Source organism: Patella vulgata, chromosome 4, assembly GCF_932274485.2.
Source record: "Patella vulgata chromosome 4, xgPatVulg1.2, whole genome shotgun sequence".
Taxonomy (NCBI): Eukaryota; Metazoa; Mollusca; class Gastropoda; family Patellidae; genus Patella; species Patella vulgata.
Genome location: NC_065882.2, coordinates 55,027,896 through 55,054,795, shown reverse-complemented (window position 1 = coordinate 55,054,795; position 26,900 = coordinate 55,027,896). Strand labels below are relative to the sequence as shown.

The following is a 26,900-nucleotide window of genomic DNA, read 5'->3' as shown; positions in this document are numbered from 1 at the left end:
GCGGCCATGTTTACGTCCGCCATCTTATATATCAGGACATATTATAAGCCATATATACAACATAAGCCCGGAGTTCAAACAAAATAAGGACCATATTGAATTTCCGTCATTTTTGATTTTCAAAAATAATTTTTCAAGTCAATATTCAGACCAGGCATCATCAAAAACTTAGACAAAGACACCATGCAAGTCACATTTTATATCCAAACAGCATTCGGTGGGCAAAAATTGGGGTGGGGACATGTACATGAATAGTACATCATACCCTATAATTTGAATAGGTCCTCAATGTACCAGCTGCTAAATTTTTGGATTAACAACGTCAACTAATCCTAATAGGAAGTGATTATTGGATTAAAATGCATATTACATGTTTAGCTAACCTCACCTTGTGCACAACACCCGTCACTATATAGCATTTGAACAAGTAATATATAAGAATTATCACATTCGTCAGAATAATTAACATTACCATATCCCGAAAATGTTTTACATACCCTCATCAATAACATCCGAGGCGTTAAAACAAGCAACAGACGCATATGCATTTGAAACACAGCGCTGGTGCTTTAAACAATTTAAAGAATGAGTCTCTGTTCCATGACAAATCATAGATGTATTAGCAAGGATGTGCTCATCATTATTTTGAGGGTGAATCTGACCGAAAGCAGAACAACATATAGCTTTTCCATCTTGAAAGCCCAAATCACGACACACTCTCCTGGCACTAATATCGGTAAACCCTACATCACAAACCATATTCCACTGGTTGTTGGTATAATATTCCACAGGTCCATCTTTAATTTTTGAGGAAAATCCCGTTGCTAATCGAACTAAAAGTAAATAACAAAAAGGTAGAGATAAGATTAGGAAGCCTAATGTCAAGAATGTTTTCATGACTTCCTGAAATACCAAAGGTTGAAGAGGTTTTGCATCAGTAAGTTAGAAAGAAGACATTTATCTATTATGTTACCACGTCCAGGCTTACCACGCAAAACTTGCGCTATATTTAATATGTAAGCAAACTCGCCGTTCAAAGGTTGAAGAGGTTTTGCATCAGCAATTATATCCAATATGTACCCAAACTCACCCTTTCCATAACACGCAACACCCGCATCCTGTCTGTGTTCCAGACAATAGAAATGTGAAGCTTTCTTCCATCCTCTGTGTGGACATTCTGATAGATTCGCTTCATCTCCACGACACGCAAATGATGTAGAAAATGTAGGACCAGTGGTATTTAAAAAGTTCACTCTTTGCACACGTCCAGCAGAGTAGCCAAGATTTCGACAGAAGACACTGGCTTCCCGATCATCAAAGTTATATCCACAAATAGAACCCCATTCTCCATTCACAGATACTTCAACCCTTCCTATATTTTCTTGTGGTCCACCAGCTATTCTATAGTATATACCTGAGTCACAAGAGATAAATATTGTTTGCTATGGTACTACTATGTGGGTAAATAAGATATTAAATGTTGACGATTCGAAACTACCTGAAAACATTTTTATTAATTTCCGATATACTTTAGTGAACCTCATTTTACAATCTACAACTTTAACCGTTGGCAGTACGTAGGATGTGAATCGGACAATAGCGGCGTGTTATGGGGGAAATGTTGCCCGGACATCGAATCCCAAATGTTACAGGTTCTATTACTTAATACGTCAATGTGTCCATGGGTCCTCCGTCCTGATCAGGGGAAACCATACAGGAAAATCCGTGCGACCTGTATCAGTAAATGCCAGGAGAGAACATGATACCTCCTGGTCAGCGAGCCACGACCTTAGGTTTTATTGTATAACATGTTCATATGACATATGTCACGTTGGCCACATTTACGGAATCTTCATTTTATTGGTTATCCCTTAAACAAACTCCCTATTTTTGACTTGATGTCAAGACTATATTTGTTTGTAGCATTTAACTCTTCAAATTAAATAGTTTTCTCTCTACTACATTTAACAAATAAATGCCAACATAAGCATCATTTTGAAAAATGTGCAATGATGTAGCAAATGATGGAATGAATTCAGCTCAATTTGAGAACAATTTACTTGGAGACATTTCCTTTTGGATCAGGGTACCGCATTTCTCGTTGTTTTCTATGGTCTAGTTTTAATAGCAATCCATTTTTTTAGTTCTATGATAAGACTTAGTACGTCTTCAATAACGTAGATTAAGAAAGAGTCTAAAATCATTATTTCTACTAACGAAATATCCGATATGACGAATTCTGTATCATCCCCTTTGCTAATTTTAATGCAGGAAATGGCACAAACATTTTAACACGGCTTGTGCTACAGTGATTATTGTTTTCAAAAATGCCAAAGTCCTGATAATGCAGTATATCTCGGTATAGAATTATATTTCTAACCAAATGCTTGAGCAATATATTGTTATATTATGCGAGATGGCATATAACCATAAAACTTACCTACATTATCTGAACAGAATATACCAGCTGATCTCATACTTGAACACCTGGTAACCCCACCAAGCGGCATGGACATAGCACACTCTGCAAGATTGCCCTCTGAACCATTACACGCCAATTTACTAATCCAGTAAGGTCCATTAGAAGAAAAATAATAATCAAATCGGACATGATTATAGGCTGTTCCATTTCTATAACCCAGTTCTCTACAAGCTACTCTAGCATCATTATCATCCCAATCATCAGAACAGATGCTACCAGGTGTACCCAAATAATTAACTATTACTTCTCCCGTATAATTATTACCACCACCGAGATTCCAAGTAAATGCTGGAATATATTAATATATGTACCAGTAAGACTACCGTTTGTGATAACAGTCGGTATCTGCTCGATTGTCTGGGAACCTTTTACGCGTGTATCTGGATTTGAACTATTTCAGATACTGAAATATGACAGACAAAGCTCTAGACAGATAAGATATAAGTAGCTTTGAATTCGGACTGCATACTGAAGGAGTACAATGATTACTGATACACTGAATGAGGGCAACAAAAACATAGTAGGCTGCAGGCAAATAAAATAACAAAAATAAGAAGACGTTTATAAAATGGCTGAGGGAAGGCACAAGACTATAAATTACAGTATGTCATTAGCTCTGTTATTCCACTTCTAAATTTGAAAACCGAAAAGTTCTGCCTTTTGATTGGGATGCCCCTTATACCCTAATGCACAATCTCACCAAGTTTTAAAAACTCCATCTAAACATATCCTTCGACATTAGGAATGTCCGCAAGAAATGGTTCAGTATTGACATTTACAAAATAAACAATCGAGACACAGGAATATTTGCGATATAATGACTAAATTTCATTATAATGTAAAAGAAATGAAATGAAATGGGGCTTAACGTCCTACTGTTCTGCTCGGACTGGGCTAATGGAGATGGTAATGTAAAAATGGGTCAAACTCTGACATGGCCAGTTCTAAAAATATCGAATCAGATTCTATTTACTTTTGTGCTAATCAGTTAATATGCCCTGACACTGCCGAATAGGAAAGACTAATTCATAAGATATCAATGCTGTATTAATAATTACTTGGCTGAAGGACAATTCGTCCATGAACAATTCATCCCAGGAAAATTTATCTGCGAACAACTCGTCCCAAAGGACAATTCATTCCTGGACAAATCGTCCCAGGACTATTCTTCCCCAGACAAATGAAGTGGGTTTTAACGTCCTACTGTTCTGCCCCGAACTGGGCTAATGAAAACGGACATACGCCATAAAATGTCCGGACAGCGGCACTACGCCTGACTCTTATATCGAATTCCAACAGTCAAGGGATCTTTTACGTCCACGCCAATGTGTACACGGGACCTCGGTTTTTCGTCCCAAGGACAAGGGAGAACCACTCCGGAAAATCTGGATGAACTTTCTCGGCCAATATAGGGATCGAACATCCAACCCTCCAGACTAGCGAGCCAGCATCTTACCCACTAATGCTGTATTCGTTACTCCTCGGTTTTATGGGAAATAAGACTAACGAAATGGAAACTAGCGTTCGTAACAAAAATTGGCTCGGAAGTCGTGATTTCTACTGTAGAACTCGGGCAGCTAAAACTATATCGAGTTCACGACATATGACGTAACAAGATGACAGCCCAAGTTACAAAGTTGAACGTTTTGAACGGTTATTATACTTTTTTTGAAGTTAAATGCTTGTTGTGGATGTGCATATCGATCTGAATACGTGATTTGTAGGATTTTACATATTGGGATACATTTTCTGAACAATGACAAGAAACACATTAAACAGAAAACTAGAAAAATACCCATACTCCTCGCAGTGTTTCGTTTAATTAGAGCTAATCCCACTACTCACTGCTGTAAAGAAAGCAAATTCTTGTTCTAAATTATGACTGGTCAATAGTTCGATTAACAACCAATAGCTAATTGCGTAACAATACCAAACAGAGCTCCAGATTTTTATTATGCCCAATTAACCAGTGCATAGCAGAATATTGCAGAAAAACTAATTGTGTGACAAACGAGGCTATCAACAAGAATATAATGTAAACAATATTGTTTTGAAACGAACAAAAAACACTTTCACCGTTTTTAATACCTTAAATTACTGTCTAAAGTTTTAGGGAAGACCCAGATTAAACAAAGGCCTGTCATGTTACTGTACCTGGGGATAGATTTGATTGAACGGGAAGAATAGACACACTCCCTCAAAAGCGCAAGTATCAGAAGCTAATCCAGCAATGGCCAGAGAGGGATTTCTCCATTATCAGTTTTGATGCTAGTTTTACATCGTTTTACGTTTAGTATTAAATCTAGACCTGAACCTAATGGTTCCTGAAGCGATAAATGATAGAAATAGCTTCTGCATAGTTATTGTTCCATCCTGGTGGCTTCATCACGATTGTTTCACTCAAACCACCTGTGGATAGCTTTTGCTAAACACCTTACAGTACTATAAAAATGATCATGTTTAAATGGTTTCCCACTATGGATTTAATTGATGTATGATTGAGAATTGAAAGGAATGCAGCCCCCACCCCCGACGCGCACCTCCACCGAAGGGTCTCACAATTGGCAGAACGAATTGTCTGGGTATGAGTTGTCTTGTGACAAGTTGTCCAGGGACGATCCATTGGCGAATTGTCCCGTACCGCATTAACTATTTATATGTACATATACTTGAACAACTTACCTTTCGATTTTTTCCCATTAAAGCAGATAACAGCCACACTATGTTGAAAACAGCTATGCGTCTGTGGATCTTCGTGGCTGCAGTCTACAAGGCGGCTTTCAGATCCTTTGCACTGCACATTTTCCATTATGGCGATTGGTTGATTGCCATACGCTGAACAACATGCACTCACCCCATTATCGTATCCCAATTCTTTACAGGCTACAGCTGTTTATATTATAATTTAAAATAAAAATGTAAATTTCATTAAATAACCCCAAGGTACTGGTAATTAGGATTGAACGGATGTAATGTTATTCCATGTGGCGATTTAAACGAACGATAATGATAAAAGTGGTGGAATGTGGTGATATAGTTTATGGAAGATGGTGGTGGACTTTGACATAAGATTTGGGACAATGTGGTGATCAACTCTATTACTACTAATACTAATAGATGCATTTATATCGCGCACAGCTTCCACACTCGGTATCCCCAGTGTTTTCATTCCGTTCTACTCCACTATACCCTGGGTTAATCCATAGGGTTTCCACGATTTCAAATTATCTGCCCTGGCCTTGATTGTAGATAAGGTCTTCGAACCAATCAAGAAACTGTTTACAAACCAGTCGTTTCGCCTTCGATTTTATAAGGGTAATTAACCAAATTCATGTCCATTTACTGAATGATTTATGTAAATAATGTATATATTTCTAATTCATTTATAATTAATCGTATTATCAATGACACCAAATTTATCTTAAAATATCTTGTCTTCGTTACCTACCTACTAGTTATTAGTTACGCTTCATATTTAAATGTTGTTGGGACACAGACATAACAATAACCAAATCTGAGTCAATAGTTATGGACTTGCGGTCATTTGGGGGTGTTGGCGGCCATTTTTGACATAATAAGCCAACATCATTTTTAATGATCTTAATGAGTTCTTTGCCCCCTTAAACCTAGGAATAGACACCAAGATCATCAAATTTGAGTTGATAGTTACATAATTGTGATCATTAAGACGTTTCGGTGGCCATCTTTGACGCCATCTTGAAAAAAAACCCACTTTTCCGGGGGTCCTACTTTGGTAAACTTTTAGTATGTTATAAAGTACACTAAACTCTACCAGAATCAGTTGAGAAACCTTTTGTAGCAATTTTTGGGGGGTTAAACTGTATTTTCACCTGACTAAAGTACATGTATACAAATAAAAACATCCAGGTACATATATGAATTTTATAAGGGTATAGCTCAATGCAGTAACCTGTGTACCAGTACCGTGGCTCCGGGCGTAACACATTCCACAAAGCCGGCTCAATGTGAACAAATTGTCTGTATTCAAAGGATCTGAGTTTATATTTAGGAACTATGAGATGTTGTTCACGTTTAGCATAATATTTCTGGTAGATAAAGGGATCATGTTCCGTTCAAAACGGTTAAAGCCAGACACAGGAGCTTAAAATCTATTTTGGGTTTAATGGAGCTCGTTGAGTGCTGGTGTAACACTGAAGTTCTTGTGTAAGTGACTGGTGATTCCAGATTAGGGTTTTAAACGACCTGGAGTTTTAATATCATCTTATAGGTTTTACCTGATAAGGGGCTATTACAAAAGCCTCGACAACACAAGAGATGAACAAGTATATGAGTTGCATTCATACATATGCGGTGACGACTGTTCCGATAATTTAATTGGTGTAATTTGATTTGCGTAGAAAATATTCGAAACTGGTAAAAGGTTGTGGCGAGAAAGGGTTGAAATTAGTGGTAGACTGGGATGAAATTATTGCAAGTCAAAGATGCTGAAAAACAAATGAAATTTACCACTTGGCTGAATATAGCTGATGGAAAATAAAAAAGGGACGAACTTGAAAAAATAAAATATAAATCTGCTAATTAACACACCTGTATTTTGATCCGACCAATTGTGATCACAAACAGTGCCCCATATACCATTAATGTTTACACCAATAGACCCAGCCGATATGTAATTACCATTTATCAAACGAACTAATATAAATAAACAAAATTATCTGTTGTCTTTAAATTGGGACACTTAAACAATTTCAAGTATTCTGTGGTTTGAATAACCGTGTAATGTTTACATGAACGTCATTAATGTTAAGTAAAGTATTATTTACAGTAACCAGAAAAGAAAATATAGGATACACACTTGTGTTGTGACAGATTACACCAGCATCAGCACACTGAGTCTTCTCTATTGGAGGATTCCACCAACTTTTACATTGATATAAAGACTCTTCAGTACCATCACACGAGCTTCTAGTTATCAAGGCGTTCTTATTGATCAATCCCTTTCAGTGATTAAATTGAAATTGTTACACAAATATAATCAAGGTACATATAATGCATAAAACAGTTAACGATTCATTTAATCATCGTCATAAAATTTGATGCAAACTTTAAAATGTGGAAGCTATACTCACATTTGAATAGTTCCCCCTTTTTGCAAAACCACTATGAAATCCTAATTGTTTACATGCTACGGTAGCATCGTTATTATCCCACATCCAATTACATACTCTGCCCCAAGTATTCCCAAATTTGAGTTCCAGGCGACCGTAGTTTCTGCCACCACCCAGTAGTCGAATTCCAGTTCCTTTAAATAATATACATGTATATTGTAAATAATAATATGTAACATTAATATGACTAATCTGAAAGTGATTTTTGAGGAATAATAACTAAATATTTTTCGGCTGAGAATGATAGTTGTTTAAAACATGTAAGGTATGTCTAAACATGATAAATAAATATTCCATGTAAATCAAATGCTGTCAACTCTTGAATTATCCCCAAAAACTGAATTTTGCTATTTTGGCAGAAATTACTATTTTGCTCATTTGGCTGTGCAGAAAATAATATGTACATGGAATAGGATTGTTGCCAAGATTTTGTCCAAAGTTTCGCTGTAAAAGAGAAATGTATATATAACAACATCTTTGTTAAGAGTATGTTATTTAAGAGTACAGAAGCATTGATTTTAAAATTATATCTTACCGCCTGAGTTGTAACACCTAATACCAGCAGCTCTACCAGATGTTAATGCACTTGGACATCCCTGAAAGCCTTTTCTATCTTGTGGACAATTTTCAAGCTTATGTTCTTTTCCAGTGCACGAAAAGTCAGCTGAAACCATAGGATTGAGAGATCCGGTTCTAGCAAACATCGTGACACCGCCAACCATGCCTAATTGTTTACATGCTACATTCGCATCCGCGTCCGTCCACCCTTTACTGCAGATGGGACCATAGAAACCATACTTGTTACCAAGAATAGTTCCATTATCGCCAGATGTATATTCAAATTTGATTTGTAGATCTGGAAAATTATATGCAGTTGCCTAAATTATTTTAGAGATATTTGGAGTAAACGAAAGTATGTTTATATTTAAATGTATACTGAAAAATAAAAGAGATACCGTGAATAAGTCAAATCTGCACATATATAAAGAAATGATGATTTTAGGTTAATGGTGTACAGCCGCTTTTTTACCTGATGGTACCATCTTTTTATAGGAACAATAAACAGAAACATATCTTCCCGTTGAACAAGGGCCATATTTTAAGGAACACTCTTCTAATCGTCGTTTAGATTCGGTACATTTGGTAACTGTTACATTTATCGGTGTATTGGATTTTCCTAAGACACTGCAGCACTGATGTATACCATCAATAAAACCAATTTGACGACAAACCACTCCAGCCGCCGTGTCATCAAAACCCTCATCACAAATAGCCGTCCACTTTTTGTTCACACGCATCTTCACCTGACCATATTCCAACCTCTTGTGGAAACCATCTATCTGAACTGCAAGAGTTATAAAATTTCTTCTTTATTCTAATATTGAGTATTCTTAAAAATCAAAAATTACCCAGATTTTAAATCTTAATCCATTTTCTTTCATTAAAATGGCTATACTGTTTGGTGGAAAGTAAAATCAAATGTTTCACTGAATTTTATGGTTAATTTATTTTGTGGAATGAAAAGCTGTTGAATTTTCGTCGATAGGGAAAGCTATTGTTCAGATACCCGAATTTGTGTTCCACTGTCAAGACTTTTAAACCAACCTTCTAGTTAACAAGCCTGCTTCCGCTTATCCCTTTGAAATAAAATAATGCATCAGATCAATCGTTTTAAAATTACCTGAACGAAAGCATTCCACATTAATACTCCTGCAGTGGTAGGATGTTCCCCATGAAATATTGCACTGATTTATACTGGATTCCGTGCCTTGACAGAACATCCCATTGACGTAGACAGGTCCTGTACCACCTACAGAAAGGGAGACATATCGACCGCTTGTATAATTCATTTGTCGACATGCAACATCCGCATTAAAGAAAAATCTCGAGAAATGTTTGTAGCTAACACACAGTCGACCCCAAACTCCATTTATTGCTATCTCAACTCGACCATGGCCCGTTACAGAATGTTTTCCCTTCAACCGCAACTGTAGCCCTTAAAAAAAATTGACAGTAATAGATATTCAAATGTACGTATTATCGTATATTCTGTGGGTTTATTTTAAATATTAAGATAAAAGTTCATCTATGATGAGTAATTAATAAAGAGCGACGGAGAAATGGGGTTTAATGTAGACTAGGTCAATTCGGGACTAGCATATCGTAAAAATGTTTTATACAACTCGCATGTTCGTAGGGGTCTTTATCAGTGGAAGGAAACCGCGATAACGGAAAATCTCCACCACATTGGTTAGGCAACCCTACTCCTTGTAACGTATAATCTGGGACTAGAACCCATGCCACTTGACTCAATGAAAACTTTATGATCTAAAGAGGGCGCGTCAGACCTCTCGACCCCCCGCCCCCATTCCCCTTCGTAATCAATAAAATCTCACCAGATGTTTGGTAACAATACACCGCGGCTTGGTAATAAAATGAACAATTTTGTAATCTCCCCCAGATTAAATTTGAACAATCCTTTAAGGTTGATTCTGTACCATTACACTGTATATTGGAAAGCCATCGCAAGGATTGTCTATCTCTGTGGGAAGCCGTTTGATTGTAAGAGAATCCATCATTGAAACCCTTCATCTTGCAGACCACTCTGGCATCATTATTGTCAAAGCCATGTGAACAGATGTAACCCCACTGTCCCATATATCTGACTTGAACAGCGCCCCTTGACGATGATTCTGTGTAACCAATTTTGACTTCCAAGCCTGGCGAGATAAGAAAACGAACTATGCTTTCTATTACAAGATAAACCTAGAAGATATCATGATTAACATTCGTGTGTGTGTATCTGATGCATAAAGACCAGTTATATAGAAATAATTGCTGGTTCATTATATATATAGCACGGGATGTCAACAATTGGTAGTTTGTAAACTCAACGTTATACAGTTGAAAGGAACCACACAGCAATATTAACTAGCTCAATTAATACGCCTATTGATTGAGGATTAGCATGGATTAACTCTTTCACACATGTCTGTTTTAATAATAGTTGTTCTTAAAAAAAACATTTGATTTCTTTATGTTGCTATTAATAAAGAAAATATATGACATATTTGTGCTTTAATCGTTTCATTTGTACCTCTTTATGTCACTTTCTAGTTGACTATATCTTACATACCTGAAGTTGGGGAAACGTCGGAGCAAACAACAGATGCATAATTTCTGCTAGAACAATACGTTAAGCTGGTCTCTGACGAACACTTCTTTATGGACAACTCTCTGCCAGAACACTGAACTCTGGTTATTCCTATATCTCCACTAATATATCCAAATGAAGAACAGCATATACTCTTCCCATACTGTTTTCCCAATTCCTTACACACGACAGTCGCATCTTTATCGTCAAACTCATCTGAGCAAACCTTAACGTATGAGCGTCGACTTGGGATGTATACCTGAACAGCTCCGTATTCTTTATAGGGTGAAAGTTTAACTAAAAAAGAAAAGAGGACGACTTGGGAATAGAGGTGTTAATCATTCTCTGATCTAGTTAGGTTAGCTATAGAAAGTGACAGGTATTGTGTACGCGGCATGGTATACATAAGACCAGACGAAAACATATGAAAAGTGTGGTTAGAAACTGGATATTAGGTTTTATACGGGGCAAACCTACAATGAAACATGATAGCAGGTGTTCATAAACAGGAAAATTTGCAATTATTGGACACTTTGTGGTTTCGTTTCTGATCCAGAACCCCCCCCCCCCCCAGTCGAGTTGAAGAATGCCATTGCATCTACAGATTATTCACTAAGTTTGTTTTAAACCATTTTTATACTATTACTTTTACTGATTACGAATATCCTTTGTGGTATACCATATCTCCCAATAGTCGTTACGCAGCCTATAAAACTTGCAGAAACCTAATTGTTTGGTGGGGTGGGGCAATGTTTTTATATGACGGCTTCCCATCAAATTGTAAGTTCGTTAATTAAATTATACCAATAGTCGTAAGCCAGCCACAGGATAAAGCCAGTACTAAAGGTGTAATAATGTATCTATACGCACCCATTCCTTCACAATTAACATGTACATCATAGTTTTTAGATTTGCAGGAGGAGGTGCTTTTATTAAATCCACCATTAGGGCAACTCCATATCGTGGTTTCGGTCCCAGTACACTTCGGATTATAAAGTAGACTAAATCCTGAGGATGTGTAATCGCTTCTTTTTCTGGCAACGTTTCCCCCTAAGAATCCCAGCTGTCTGCATATTACGTTGGTGGTTGCTAAAGGAGACTGAGGTGAACATATCGTCCCCCACTGGTTATTGAAGCCTATCTTAACAATACCCTGATTATTGGTAGCGCCCCCAGTCAGTTTTATCTTCAAACCTACAAAGAATGTAAAAAATATAGCCTATAAGAATAGCAATTTTAATCGTCATATAAACATAAACATCATGAAATGAGTTTTGTATTTGTTACCAGTTAAAAATCCTCTTGCTCTGCAGCACAGAAGCTCTAATTACTCGGGGCTGCGGTGCTCCAGAGTAATGGAACTCGCTTCCCAATAAGAATGCCCAGGGTTGAGATCCCGGGTTGGGCCGAGAAGAGTCTGGAATTTTTCAAGATCGATTCTCACTTGTCAGTGGTGGTTCTTTTGGGGCTTATGCCCCGCTTTCACATGGGCTACGAATGCCACGATATGCACCAAATAGTGGCGAATCGAAAGTAATCGAAATTCGTGGCGATTCGTCGAAAAAACCCTAAAAGACTTTAGAGGATAAGGATAGCTACGAAGCAGTTAAAAATAGTTTACGAAAGAGTTACGATAATTCGTGGGTAATCGGATGAAAAATATGCCATATGTCAAGGCACAATACCACCTCGCAATGATACCACTGGAATGAAAAATATTATTCGGTTGTAATTAAACTGACATAATACGTATGATTTTAAAATAAACCAACGGTTGCCAGGCAAGATACGTCCACATTTTGCAAGAGATGGATAGAGAACGAGCTAAAAAAAACCATCGATTTTTCGTACAATCAGGGGTCATAATCGAAGAAGTGGTCTGAAATACATAATTGTACACAATTTGTGTTAAAGTAGCGGCCATTTTGTCGGGCAGTTTCAGTCCGATTTTCACGAAATTCGAACTCAATCGTCATTAGAGTGTAACGGTGCTACATCTAAACGTTTTTGTAAAATCTGATAAAAGTGTGACCTCTATATGGTTCACAAGCTAAAAACGTGATTTTTCGTACAATCAGGGCCATAATCCAGGACGTTATAAACATACATTTCAAGTAGCATCAAAATCTACAACCTTGGTATTACATACTTTTACAATATTTGAGTGTAAGAAGTGGAGAGTTTGTATTGAACGTTCGGTAAATTTTTTACGAAATTCGAACTCAACCTTCATTGATGTGTAACGGTGATATATTTAAACATTTTTTTTTTAAATTGAATACCTACTGTGACTTCTAGCGGATCCACAAGCTAAAAAAAATGCGGTTTTTTCAAACAATCAGGGGCCATAATCCAGGGGAAGTTACGTTCGGATATGCGCGATTATCGAATGGAACCAAGACCTTTGCGATATAAACATAAATATAAAGTTTCATCAAAATCGGATCACTATTATGGCCTCTAGAGGGCCCACAACCTTGATATACCATATTTTTACACTATTTGCGTACGTGGGGCGGTCATTTTGGTCCGATTTTCACGAAATTCAAACTCAACCGCCATTAGGGTGTAACGTTGATATATTCAAACGGTTTTTTAATCGGATAAAAATTGTGACCACAATCTAAAACGCAATTTTTCGTAAATTCAGGGGCCATAATTCAGGAAGTTACGATATAATATTCGCGAATATCGACAGGAACCATTTTCTTTGGGTTATAAACATGCATTTCAAGATGAAAATTGTGACCTCTAGAGTGACCACAAGCTAAAAACGTGATTGTTTGTACAATCAGGGACCATAATCCATGAAGTTATGGTCCGATACAAGCCAATATGGAAAGGAACCGAGATCTTTGGGAGATAGACCTATATTTCAAATTTCGTTAAAATCGGATAAAAATTGTGACCTGTAGAGAGTGTCCACAAACAAACTGTGGACGCGCGTCCGGACGGACGGACGCAAAGGGGCGACGTCATAATACGTCGACATGGAAATGTGGGCGTATAAAAACGTTAGTCTCCTACCTTCTGACGACTTAAAACACACAAGTCTAGCTCTATTGTCACCGGAAGATAAACAATGACTTGAACGGCCAGATTTATAAGGACAATCTATAATATTGTTTTCCGTCCCTTTGCAATTGACATCTGCCAAGAAGAGCGGGGCTGTAAGTGAATATCCTGTATAAAGGGGCCCAAGTGCAGAACCATTTTCAAATCCCATTTGCCTACATAGAACAATGGCGTCATTATCATCCCAGCCATTGGAACAGATACCGCCGTTGATACCATACTTTTTAACAATTACCACCGAGGTGTCGTTTTGGTCTAAGGAGACAGACATATCTAAAAGGGTAATCATAAAAAAAATAGAAGCAAATTAAAATAATGAAATTCTGGAGCAAGAAATATTATATAATAATGTTACAGAAAATATAAAATAACTAGCACTGCCAAACGTCGGTCCTACAGAGTAGTGCGCATTTGTTGGGAACTCTTTGAAAATAAATTTCAATTAAGATATAACATATCAAATGGTAATAACTCCTTAAACTCCACATTTGATGGAACTGCCTTGGTCGAGTGTCTTGAATAATATATATATTTTTTGTAAAAAGCATAGGTCAAAATGGAAGCAGGAGCAGCGTTGAGTCTCCTGAAAACTTAACATCTATTATAGCTTTTATACACAGGGCGAACAAAGTACAGTTATCAATATTGGAAATTATTTGGAAACTACATATTATATTACCGTGCAATACTAAAAACATGTACTACAATACCACCCGATTAGATTTTATTACATACTTCGAGAACTGAAAGGTAACGACGCAATCCACTGGAGCCCAGACACGGCCAGAGAGATCATCAACTGCTGGATGAGGAATTTAAACTAGGATTAGGGAAAAGGAATGAGAAGCCGTCTTTAGGACAGACAGTTGTCAATTTGAGCGACAGACTTCTCAACCCCCTAGAAATGAAGATTCTTGATAAAGGCCTTAAATTCATCCCAACCCCCACAATAACATCCATAGAACCCATCACCCAGGCAACCGATCGCTTCCAAAGAACACTTTCGTTGACTTATTTTTTTAGGAACAAACCCGGCAGAGGTAAAAAATTATTCACAGCAAAATCCACATGGAAACCACCTAAAAAGTCATTATCACCAGCCATCCTAAAAACTTTCGACGAAATGAATATAGAAATATCATCCATTCAACCACAGTCACAAAAACCAAATCTCAACCGAGCAACTAAAACGGCATTAAACACCCTTAAAAAGGACAAAAACATAATAATTAAGAAAAGCGACAAAGGCTCGTGTTGTGTCATAATGAATCGTGCAGACTATATCTCAGAGGCAGAAAAACAATTAAGTAATCCTATACATTACACTAAATTAGACCAACCCATCTTTAAGGACACCGCAAATTTAATAAACAACATCTTATATGAATTGCAGGATAAGGAATACATAACAGCAAAACAATATGATTATCTATCTGCTAAATCTGACTGCCGACAAAGACATCTCTATACTCTACCAAAAATACATAAAAATCCAGAAACAGAATGGTTTATACCTAATAAAATACCCAAGGGACGCCCGATAATATCAGACTGTGGCAGCGAATCATACAACGTATCACAATATATAGACCATTTCTTATTACCCCTAGCATGCCAACACCCATCCTACCTTAAAGACACTAACGATTTCATTCAGAAAATCAAACAGTTAAGAGTCCCCGAACACACCGTTTTAATATCCATCGACGTACAAAGCATGTACACGAACATTGATAATAACACAGGTATTGAAGCAGTTAGGAAAGCATTTCTTAGGAACCTGCAAGCATCCAGGCCGGACGAAGAAATCCTCAAACTACTCAACATTTGTCTGAGGAGGAATGACTTCGCTTTTAACGACCAAGTATACCTTCAGTCTTCCGGAACTGCGATGGGAAAACGATTTGCCCCGAGTTATGCAAATCTCTTCATGGCGGAGTGGGAAAGGGAAGTTCTGCCACTCTGTCCATTAAAACCAGATTTCTATGGGCGGTTTTTAGATGACGTTTTCATAGTCTGGACCTACACACTAGACGAATTTTGGACGTTTTTCAACATTCTGAACAATCATCATCCATCTGTCAAATTAACCGCAAATGTAAGCCATAACAGCATAGATTTCCTTGATACCACCGTTTTTAAAAGTAACAACACCAAAATCACAGGCCAATTGGAAACTAAAGTATTTTTCAAAGAAACCGACACACATCAAGTATTTTTCAAAGAAACCGACACACATCAATTATTGTTCAAAAGCTCCTTTCACCCAAAACATACATTCTCTGGCATCATAAAATCTCAGATTCTCCGTTTTCATAGGATATGTACTCAGAAGACCGACTTTGAGTCAGCATGTACATTGGTATTTAGCAAACTAAGGGAAAGGGGATACTCCAAACGCTATCTACGACGTATAAAAAACAACACTCTAGCTGAGCTTGCCGCCAAAGAAACAAATAATATACAATCAGCACATAAAACCAAAATTTGTGGCCATCCAAGATGTCAAACATACAAAATCTTAATTATATCCGACCATTTCCATAACAAAACATCTGGCACAAAATTCCCAATATTAGACCAACTTTCATGCAGTAGTTCAAACATAATTTATCTAATCTCATGCAGAAAATGTGACAAGCAATACGTAGGGGAGACTCAAAATGCACTTAGGGAAAGAATTCATTTCAACCAACCAAATCATGACATTTCTGATCTCATTGTCACGCCAATAGAAAAGACCAAGAGCGACTTTGAAACTTCAGAAGAAATTAAAACGTTTAGGCTAACAAGAGAAAAATTCTGGATTGACAAATTGAAAACAACAGCCCCCCTAGGTTTGAATATTCATACGGCTAGCGCAATAGCTCCTTTTGTAGTTCCATTTAGCGCAACAGCAGCAAGTGCGTCCAAAATCATCAGAAAACACTATACTGATCTCCAAGAAAATCACCCGAAAATATTCACACAGAAACTTATAATTGCATATTCTAAAAATAAAAATCTGAACGACATCCTAGTGCACAGTAAATTAGATTAAATAAGACCAGTCTCCACCCTGACCCAAAACAAACCATATATCAAATCCTATGCCTAACCGTTAGTAATTAAAATCAATTAGATATAAGAATCCCTAGCCATCCCGGTGATGTGGAACAAACACAATTTTTTTTAGAAAATCCAATCCGTTGTAGGAAACACACTAATGTGGCTCTCTCCCGAGAGCCTCAAATTTATTTTCTTTTTTCTTCAGAAACAATAATACCAGAATACCAGAAGCACCACCCAAGGAAGACCATCAGCGCCACCAACACCAATAAACAGTGAAATCGCCTTTGTATATAAATCTAATGTATTGTATGTATTTTAATAAAACTAGGAAATATCACGAACTAATTTTTCATTATCCTAGGTCAGTGCTAATGTGGAGACTTAACCTCTCCCCCCAAATTCTTAAACCTAACCCTTTTAAGAGAAGTAAAAACTAAATTAGACCCAAGTTCAGTCTTTTAAAAAGGTTTAGGGTTAGGGTTCGGGTTAGTTATCCCCAAAATTCTCATTTATATAAAGCGGCCATTTTGGACTCCGGAAGCACCCGAACCTCGATAAACTACTAGAAGGTTTTATTTGTACCGTGCGGTAAGGACGGCCAGCCCTCGATAAACTACTAGAAGGTTTTATTACTCAACAAATACCTTCTCGAAGTATGTAATAAAATCTAATCGGGTGACAATACAATCATCGTCAACAGCATTGCCATTATCAATCTATCGATTAAATGTTTACTGACATTGCTGTTAACACAAAACCTTCTGGATTAAAGTCAATAAACAATTTGTTTACATCGACCATAATCCCGAAATGCGAATACCCTTGAAAATAGCTATTCTGGAATTAGAAACGTACATTGTGTTTTACATTGTCGCCCGTAACAATGAGAAAGAACACGAGGAATCAGCCGATATACGACATAAATCTCAAATATCACTGTTTAAATGAGTTTGTTTCTTAAATAATGCTTATAAATTGAGTAATTGTTTGACAGAAATTATTTTTATAGTTGGAAAAGAAAGTACATAATTGTACTATAAAACGTAATAGTATAAAACATAATACGCTTTATTTTTGGTGATTTCTCCTTTTTTGAAATGAAAATAAACCGTTCGTTCATAATTGTCTCGATATTCGATATATTTAAGATTTTATAGTACGTAGTTTTTTTGGAATATACAATTCGCCTACCTGTAGTAAATGTCGTTGTGGAACAAACAATTGAAGCACCAACAGAATCATTGGCGGAACATCCCCGTAACCAGGAATTGAATTTGCATTTGAGCAAAGAATTTTCCAAACCAGAACAGTTGAATCCGACCACTGGTCTGTAACTAAAGAAGAAGGATTGTCGCATTCGAATCGGGGGAATTATCTTTGAAAATGTGTATCCAAGTTCTCGACAAACTACAGAAGCCTCTTCTTGACCGAAAGAACTACAGCATGCCTTTCGCCATGTTTTTCGTATCAACATCTGAACCTGGCCATACGCTAGATTATTTGTTACCAATCCCCCTATTAACCGCACTGAAATACATAAAAAGCATCCAACAATGAATTGGCATGTCAAAATAAAAAGAGAATAACTAGACCGAATTGCCCCTATCAATAGATTAATGAGTATGATATGAAAATACATTAAACAGAGCAGATAATAGAGAGAAAAAAATCCGTTTTATAAGCCAATTAAGATAACCTACCATCTTTGTAACATTGAACAGCCAACTGTCGGTTGCATTTTTGTAAAACTCTCCATCCGGAGTTGAGACACATAAAGACAGATGACTCGTGACCATAACAATAGACATATGACATGAACGGCTGTATACTCCAATTCTGAAAACCACTGTAAAGACAGCAAAAAAAAAAAAAAAAAAAATAGGATTTACTTTTTAATACCCATTTGCTCTTCGTTTAGTTTATCTCAAGATTTAAAACTTTTTAAATCTTTGAAGTCTGGTTTTGGCCATAATCTCTTTATACAATCGTTGCTGATTATGGCTATAGCTCAGGTGTCATTTAATTAAAGGGCTATGTTCAGTATTTGTATTACGCATAGGTTTCAAATCTTGTTCATTACAGATAATTCTAACATTTACCAACCGCACAACTGTACCACCAGCAAATCCCATCTGTCTACAAACAGTATTACTAATATGATAACTAGCATAAAGTCTAACACAAATGGAACCAATCTCAGAATCATAAAGAATCTCTACACGGCCCGTTGTGCTATTACCACCACTCAAACGTAGCCGTGGTACTGAAACAATGAAAGAACACATAATCATTGTAGAATTATTAAACTGAGGATGAAAATCTATACACAATACAATACACGAGTTGAGCAGCTCAGAGTTTAAAAGATAAACATTATCAGTCTAGTGGTTTAAATACAAATATTCACAGTTCACTGGTCTTCATACAAAGATTTTTTTGCCAAGTTGTTTTGTACATTGTTTATATTACGTAAGCTTGCCAGTCCAGAGGTTTAGATCATTTAAATGTTTTGATACACAGAGATTGCAAACACATTTCCACAAGCTGTTAATGTAACAGTTTGGAAGAGTTCGGGATATCAACAACTTAAATGATCTTGTACAACTTACCCTGTTTGTGTTTATAACACAGCACACCAGCATCTCCTGATGCCTTTGTACTGCTAGGACAGTTACCCGTTTTATTTGAACACTGAAATATTGATGTTTCGTTTCCCGTACATTGGACATTTGACAACCAAATTGGTCCCTTTCCTTGTCGCATATATTGGTAAGATACACCACCACTGTATATTGACGATAACTGCCTACAAAATACACTGGCATCTACATCGTCCCAAAGAGAGGCACAGATTCTGCCCCGTATCCCATTTTTAAAAACTACGGCTCGACCAGTTATGTTCTGGTTGTCTAAACTACCTCCATCCAGGGTAATGGTTAGACCTGAAAAGAATATCAGAATTTGGACAATTTTAAGTTAGCCAAAATATATCACAATATTTTTAAAATACATTGCATCTGAATAATTGCTTACTCACACAAAACATAAAAACAATATTAGAACATAAAAATATACCTGTGGGTAGAGATCCATTGTGGCAAGAAACCGATGCATAGCCCAAGCTTGACTGTCTTGGACATGAACTGGTGGAATAGGAGCAGTTTAAAATGGATTTTTCGGAACCTTTACAGCTTATTTCGTTTCGAGCATATCCACTATAGGAGTAATATGTCCCAAAAGCACCGAGTGCCAAGGCACGGCCCTTCTCAAAGCCAAGTTCCATACACACGACCTTGGCATCAACGTCAGAGAAGCCGTTGCCACAGAGTGGTGTCCAGTAGGTATAAGAATAGCGTCTTTTCCTAATCATCACTACACCGTGATTCTGACCTCCTTTTGCCAACTTTACTAGAATCAAAAAAAATTCAGTGTATATTAATTCCGTAACAACGAAACTTTGGGATAAAATGCATGAATTTATGTTTTAAATTTTAGCTCTTCCATGTAGTTCTAACTAAATAAATATGAAAAACAGTAAAAAGACATTACATAAATGATTATTCGGTGTTGTTAATTATTCTTTACTTTTATAGAGCAAAACGCGATACTTTGGTTGATACTCCATGTATGTATTGAAATTAAATGAAATAAAATGGGATTTAACGTCCCACTGTTCTGATCCGACTTGACTAATTTACACCGGCATATCGAATTCCAACTGTCAAGGGTTATTTTACGTGCATGTCAATGTGTACACTGCACCTCGGCTTTTCGTCCCATTCGAACGACTATACGCTGTCTCTTGCCAGGCCATCCGTTATGCACCACTGAACTTTCTCTGCCAACACAGGGATCCACCACGGAACCTCCAGGTTAGCGAGTCAACGTCATACCCACTGAGCTAGTGATTTAGGGGATTGTATTAAAAACGCTAACTGTAATTCCACATCTATATTAGATGTATACATAGACATGTTATTATTATGATTGCAAAAAATACGTACTTCTTGCATACCCATATTTTGGGATCCCGTGGTTGATATTCTACATTACGCTCAATAAATACATTTATATTCCTACCTTCTTTATGACAGACGACAGACGCGTCTTTGGAGTGGTTCAGACAGGCAGACGAGACCTGTTTCCAGCCTTTGTTCATGCAGGCCAGGATGGACGCTTCGTTTCCTCTACATGTTACGCCATCAATAAACACTGAATCATTCCCACTTCCATGATATGAACCACTGTAGGCTGTCCCGTCAACATAGCCCAAATGTTGGCAGACAACCTTGGCATCGTTATTAGACCACTTGTTGTCACAAATAGTTCCTGTTTCTTCGTCAACAGTAATCTCAACCCTACCATAGTCAGCACCCCCTCCAACCAAACTAACACTATAGCTACCTAGGTGTAAATGGGTACTTTTAGAATACACACATAGCATGATATTATCTAGTAATAAGAGATAGATTGTACGATCGGGTAGCAGTTAGTCTACAGTCAAGAGTCACACTGCACATTTACAAGAATACAGCCAAGAAAGATTTCACCTATGGAGTACCACAGTAGTAAGGATTTAATCGATAATCGCGTGTGTACATCAGAGGTAAATTAACCAAAACACATTTGACCTCTCTGCATTCTTAATAAATCACTGGAATCTGTGTTGTCCAAGCCCCACCCCACCCCACACACATCTTAGCATAAATATATATACAGGTGTATATATACCGATGTCAAATTATACCATTGGCATGAGAAAGCAAGATAGAAGCTTCGGACAGTGTACTTGCCTTGTTGAAAACATAAGACTGCATTTGGATTACAAGTTCTGACCGGTAGTCCCCATGGCTCAACAACACATTCTTGTAAACTACTTTCAGTACCATTGCAGTTATATTGAGATATCCATGACGGTAGATGTATATACTGGATATCAGAGCCATACTGAATTCCTCCTAAAATCCATTAGATGAGTTATGGTCTTATGGAACATGCTTGTAGAACAGAACCTGGCTAACATTATTTCTTGATATAGATTAAAGGGAAAAATTTAACAATATTCTATTCATACTGGTCGTTATGTTTAAATCAGCAAGATTTGTATTTTCCAAGACTGTAAACAAGAATTGCTTATACATTAAGAGCAATTAGAAAAATTAATCTAAGAAATCAGATTATAGAGCATATTATCAACCTTACTAACCTCGATGTCCCATCTCTTTACAGGCAATATTAGCAACTGCATCATTAAAATTATTGGCACAAGATATACCCCATATCCCGTTATAGAGGACTTGGATCGTTCCCCATGTAGAATTACCAACGGATTCGTTTGAACCGATGCGCATTGTGTAGGCTATAAAATAAAAGTTTGAATTCAAGTTACGTTGACTGTTTTGTGCAATATTTTGCCTTAGCTGATTTTTCAGCTGTAGGCCCTAATAGTAAGTGCAGGGGGACTGCAACACACATAATTTAGACCAAAACAAACCTACGGACAAGACACAATAAACAGAAATCACAAACAAACGAACATATCAAATTATCGTGGAGTCTGTACTACCGAATATTTTGTTCGGGGCGTTTACATTACAATACAAGTAATAAAAGTTTTTAGAAACTTACCCAATTGCGGATTTGTATTATAGCAAATCACTGATGCTCGATGATCTCCAATCAGACACTTCGCATTGTTTGATATCGTGTAAGAGCAATTGGACAGTCGATCCTCTTTGCCTGAACACTTAAACTCATTATAAGATTTTCTCATTCTGCTGAGTCGGTAAATATAGGAAAGTTTAGAACAACATAAAGCTTTCCCGAACTTAAAACCCAATCCTCGACACACGACCTTTGCATCTTGGTCATCCCACTGACTATCACATACCGGTACCCAGCCTGTGAGTTCTCGTACTTCAACGGCCCCTGAATTGACACCAGAGTCACTTGAAACTAATTTTACTGAAAGATAGATAAGATCGATATGTTATTTAGCTACAATTAAGTGGTAATGAGATAGTATAGATAGGATGTTAATGATCCACGCAGTCCATGAAGTTTGTCGCTCTGTAAATCTTTAATGATGGCATAACACTGTCCCGAAATTGACACCGCATGACCATACGAATATGGACCCGATTTTGGGCAAAAACCAATCAACAGCTGAAGCAAGTGCGGTGCCTAAATAACGCCACACGGTGGCACCCGAACCGCACACGAAGGTAATACAAAGATGTGAATTTTGTATAGTAATTTATACCAGCAGGACACACGAAGGACACGGTGGCTGTGTAGAGTTGCTAAGGACCGACTCAGGACGATGCTGTATCGGGTGTCACAATCTCTCGAAATGGACACCAGATAGTCACACGGTAAAGTAAATTCGGCGCTGATCTTAAAAACATCGGGCCATTCGTGAGGGCATCTTAAGCCATCGTATGACCACCTGTGAAGTTTTTCAGGCTCCGGCAAGAACTTCGTGAGCGCTGGAAAAATCTTTGGCATGTCAAAAAATTGCCGAATTCATGTTGAATTCATGTGTCTATTTTGTCCCTCGTAAGGCCATCGTGAGGGAATTGCGAGGGCTTCGCGCAGTCGTGTTGCCTTCCGAACCCCATTGGGCAGATTCTTGTTACCTTCGTGTCGTGATCGTACGGAGAACAAGCGGTTTCCATGCAATTTACGCCCACATTTCGCAAGAGATGGACGTCCGGACGGACAGGGGTGACGACAATATACGCGCGCATAAGTAAATGTACAAGACAATCCTTATAAACTATAATATCAGTGGCGCGTTTCAAAGATTCTATGGCATAATCAATGGAAATAAATTAAGTTGAAATTCAATCTAATTTTCCCAAACCCGACGAAAATCAAAATCCCACAACGGTTTCTGGAATATGAAGCATTGCGAAAACCTTAAAAGCTGAGACAAATAAGAGATATTGCAAGTTTATACAAGATTGACAATAATGATAAAGGCTGAACGGCGAACAGACGAATTGGTTGGCTGGACGACAGGGGCGACAGCAACATACAATCGGTATGTTAACCAGTAAATGAATTACTTTGATTATATCTAAGATCAACATACGACCGGTATGTTAAATAGATTATTTTGATTATGATTAAGATCAACATACGACCGGTATGTTAACCAATAAATATATTATTTTGATTATGGTTAATAAGATCAACATACGACTAGTATGTTAACCAGTAAATATATTATTTTGATTATGATTAAGCTCAAAATACGACCCGGTATGTTAACCAGTCAATGGATTATTTTCAAAGATCAAAATGCCACCGAGTTATTCGGATTATGATTAAGATCAACATACGTTCGGTATGCTAACCAATCAATATATTATTTTGATTATGATTAAGATCAACACACGTGTTTCTACCTGGTGGGAGTTTAATTAATTTTTAGTAGGTGAGTAACCCCAAATAGTTTGAATGTTTGAAAACATGTGCAAACTCCATACAATGAAATGATATGCCCACAAACCAGGACAACCACAATTTGTACACTAACTTTAGTCTGTGATTATAAAAATGTGTAAGCACTTACTGCTGTGGTTAAAACATCGAACTCCTATATCTTCAGCATGCTGACAGTTATGTTTTCCCCATCCATTATATACACACTTGGTCAACATGTTCTCGTTCCCTCGGCACTGGACATTATCCATATAAATAGGACCAGATCCCTTTACAACTCTGATCGTCTAAGGAATAACACTAATTTTAGTCAGTTGTTATAGAAAAATAAGATGGATGGATTGTGGAATGTAAGAAAAGATCACATTCATTGAGGTCATTATAAAAATTAAGTATATTCGAGATTCTGTACTCACCGATCCCCATCTATATCCAAGCATACGGCATAAGACTGTAGCGTCAACATCATCCCAATAATCTCTGCAAATTGTACCCCATGCCATACTGCTATTATATCTTATTTCTACACGCCCCTCTCCAAGTTTTCTTCCACTAGCTAAACGAACACTTAACCCTAAAATAATTATGCACAGTATACACAATCATATTTTATTGGATATCAGAAGACAACACAAGGCGGGAAATGCATGTTAAATTTTCCGAAAACGAATTAGTCGGTTGACCTTTTGTGGTTCAACCGACACAAATGTTATTTATTTACTTCTTAATTGTTGCACGTCTAACAACGTTTCCTGTCTCCTGACCCTTAAATCTCCGGTCCTTCATCTCTTGCCATCCTAACGCTACACAGGTTCACGCCTATCCCGAATATGAATTCAGCACTGGTGGGAGTTGAAAAGTTATCAAAGGAACCAACACTCTCTCACAAAAATGTCATGGGATATTTAAAGAAGGTTAACATTTCAGAAATATTGATTCTTGGGCTAAATATCACATTCCCAAGGTTAAAGTCATCCTCGCCCCAAGCAATACATACATTATAAAACAAAACTTACCTTCCAACGTTATATTTTGAGGTTCAGCATTTTCCACAAATATCCACAAGGTAAGAATTATACACTTTATAAGATTTCGTCTTTGCAGAATTAACATGTCCGGTTGTTGTCTCAAAACATCAAAATTTACAAGTCTAACGAAACAAATTCTAATGGTTTAAACAATAACCAGTCTTTAATTAAAACGCTGTAATAGACTGTGTCCAATCATATATATCAATTATGTAACGTAGTTTTCCCACTGCATAACTGACTGTTGAATTGTATAATCAATTATGATTTGTTTAAAATTCCTCTATTAAAAACAACAAAATGATTTTCACATATTTGGAATATTTTAATGGTGTGAATAGATGACTCTTGTTGCATATTTGTGTATAGCCCTTTGTCATAATCGTATTCAGCCATACCCTTATTCAGTAGAGGCCAGTATTTATCAAAACACGATCTCATTGTAAATTCAATTATAATTGAAAATCCTTGTAAAAGAACGTTTGTTTGTCTATCTTTACATTGTATCTCTTTCTTTCTGTATTCCTTGATTTTAATAGTAAATGTTTAGCCTTGTCAGTAGTGTAGGACAGGGGCACTTGCAAGGAAAAGCATTTGGTCGTATGTAACTTAACGTAAAAGACATGGCTCATGGCCGTCTTCATTATGTCTCGCTTTCACGTGGGCTCCTAAATTCGGGGCGATTCGGCAAAACAATTTAAAAATTTGAGGAAAATCTGGAGTTTAACCCCATCCCAGTTCTTTGCATTTTTAAATATAATGACTCGTGCTCGACAACCATCTCTGCACCCTTCACTTAATCTAAAGAAGGTTCTGATAAGGAACTCAAAGCAGTCTACATATCTTAAATATTTAGATACGGTATTCATGTTATGTTGGCAACCAGCATCTAAAGACACGTCTCAAAGTTACCACCTTATTTCTAACCCAATTAATGTAACAAGCGTCGTGTATGTTTCAGAAATTTTTACAAAACCACATTTACTGTGGGTGTATATGGTGTATTTGATATTTCAGTAAACTTTGATTGTTAGCTAATCAGCAGGTAAAAAAACAAAACTACATGTATTACATTTTGAATGCAAGTGTCCATTAAGAGAGTTCATTGTACGTAAAAATATGGTGGGCAGCAGTTATATTTAGCTTTGATAACATATAACGAGTTGGTTTCAGCTTCTGTTGGATTTACCTTGGAAATTCCAAACAACATTTAAACAGTCAATTGTCATTTGTAATTGCTACGCTGTATATAATAAAAGCATAGCTGAAAGCCTTTTTGCAACAAATCTGTCAGTAGTGTGATTTACGAAGTCATGCGCCAGGTGAAGCTATTCGCACTAGCATAGCGAAGGTGTGCGAGTACGTTTGGTACTGCATTACAAAAGGTTGGGGGTTTTGCCGGGATCGACAATGACCATTCGGAGACAAAATGGATAGCATATCTATCTTTAAACCCCGCAATTTATTAGTACATGATCGCTCGGCAGAGCAGGGACTACGCGTAGAACTGC

The 26,900-nt window shown here is 37.1% G+C and overlaps 2 protein-coding genes and 1 long non-coding RNA gene across 3 annotated transcripts; all 3 read right to left on the bottom strand.

Moving 5' to 3' along the window:
• Window positions 1-640: 640 nt before the first annotated feature.
• On the bottom strand, window positions 641-8,386 carry LOC126819007 (neurotrypsin). The gene is made up of 7 exons (XM_056100235.1): window positions 8,168-8,386; window positions 7,594-7,766; window positions 7,320-7,461; window positions 7,052-7,156; window positions 5,165-5,371; window positions 2,441-2,770; window positions 641-657 (listed from the first exon to the last, which is right to left on the bottom strand). Exons 1-7 carry the CDS (start codon window positions 8,352-8,354, stop codon window positions 641-643), a joined length of 1,161 nt encoding a protein of 386 aa, XP_055956210.1. The 5' UTR covers window positions 8,355-8,386.
• Window positions 8,387-19,593: 11,207 nt separating this feature from the next.
• On the bottom strand, window positions 19,594-21,069 carry LOC126819012 (uncharacterized). Its single transcript, XR_007679456.2, has 3 exons — window positions 20,993-21,069; window positions 19,988-20,320; window positions 19,594-19,854 (listed from the first exon to the last, which is right to left on the bottom strand). It is a non-coding gene; the product is annotated as an uncharacterized LOC126819012 (long non-coding RNA).
• Window positions 21,070-21,182: 113 nt separating this feature from the next.
• On the bottom strand, window positions 21,183-25,557 carry LOC130012396 (macrophage receptor MARCO-like; the record flags this gene model as incomplete). The annotated part of the gene is made up of 4 exons (XM_056100234.1): window positions 25,378-25,557; window positions 24,756-24,935; window positions 24,492-24,638; window positions 21,183-21,316 (listed from the first exon to the last, which is right to left on the bottom strand). Coding segments are annotated over exons 1-4 (558 nt in total), but the record flags the coding sequence as incomplete, so codon positions are not given.
• Window positions 25,558-26,900: the final 1,343 nt, after the last annotated feature.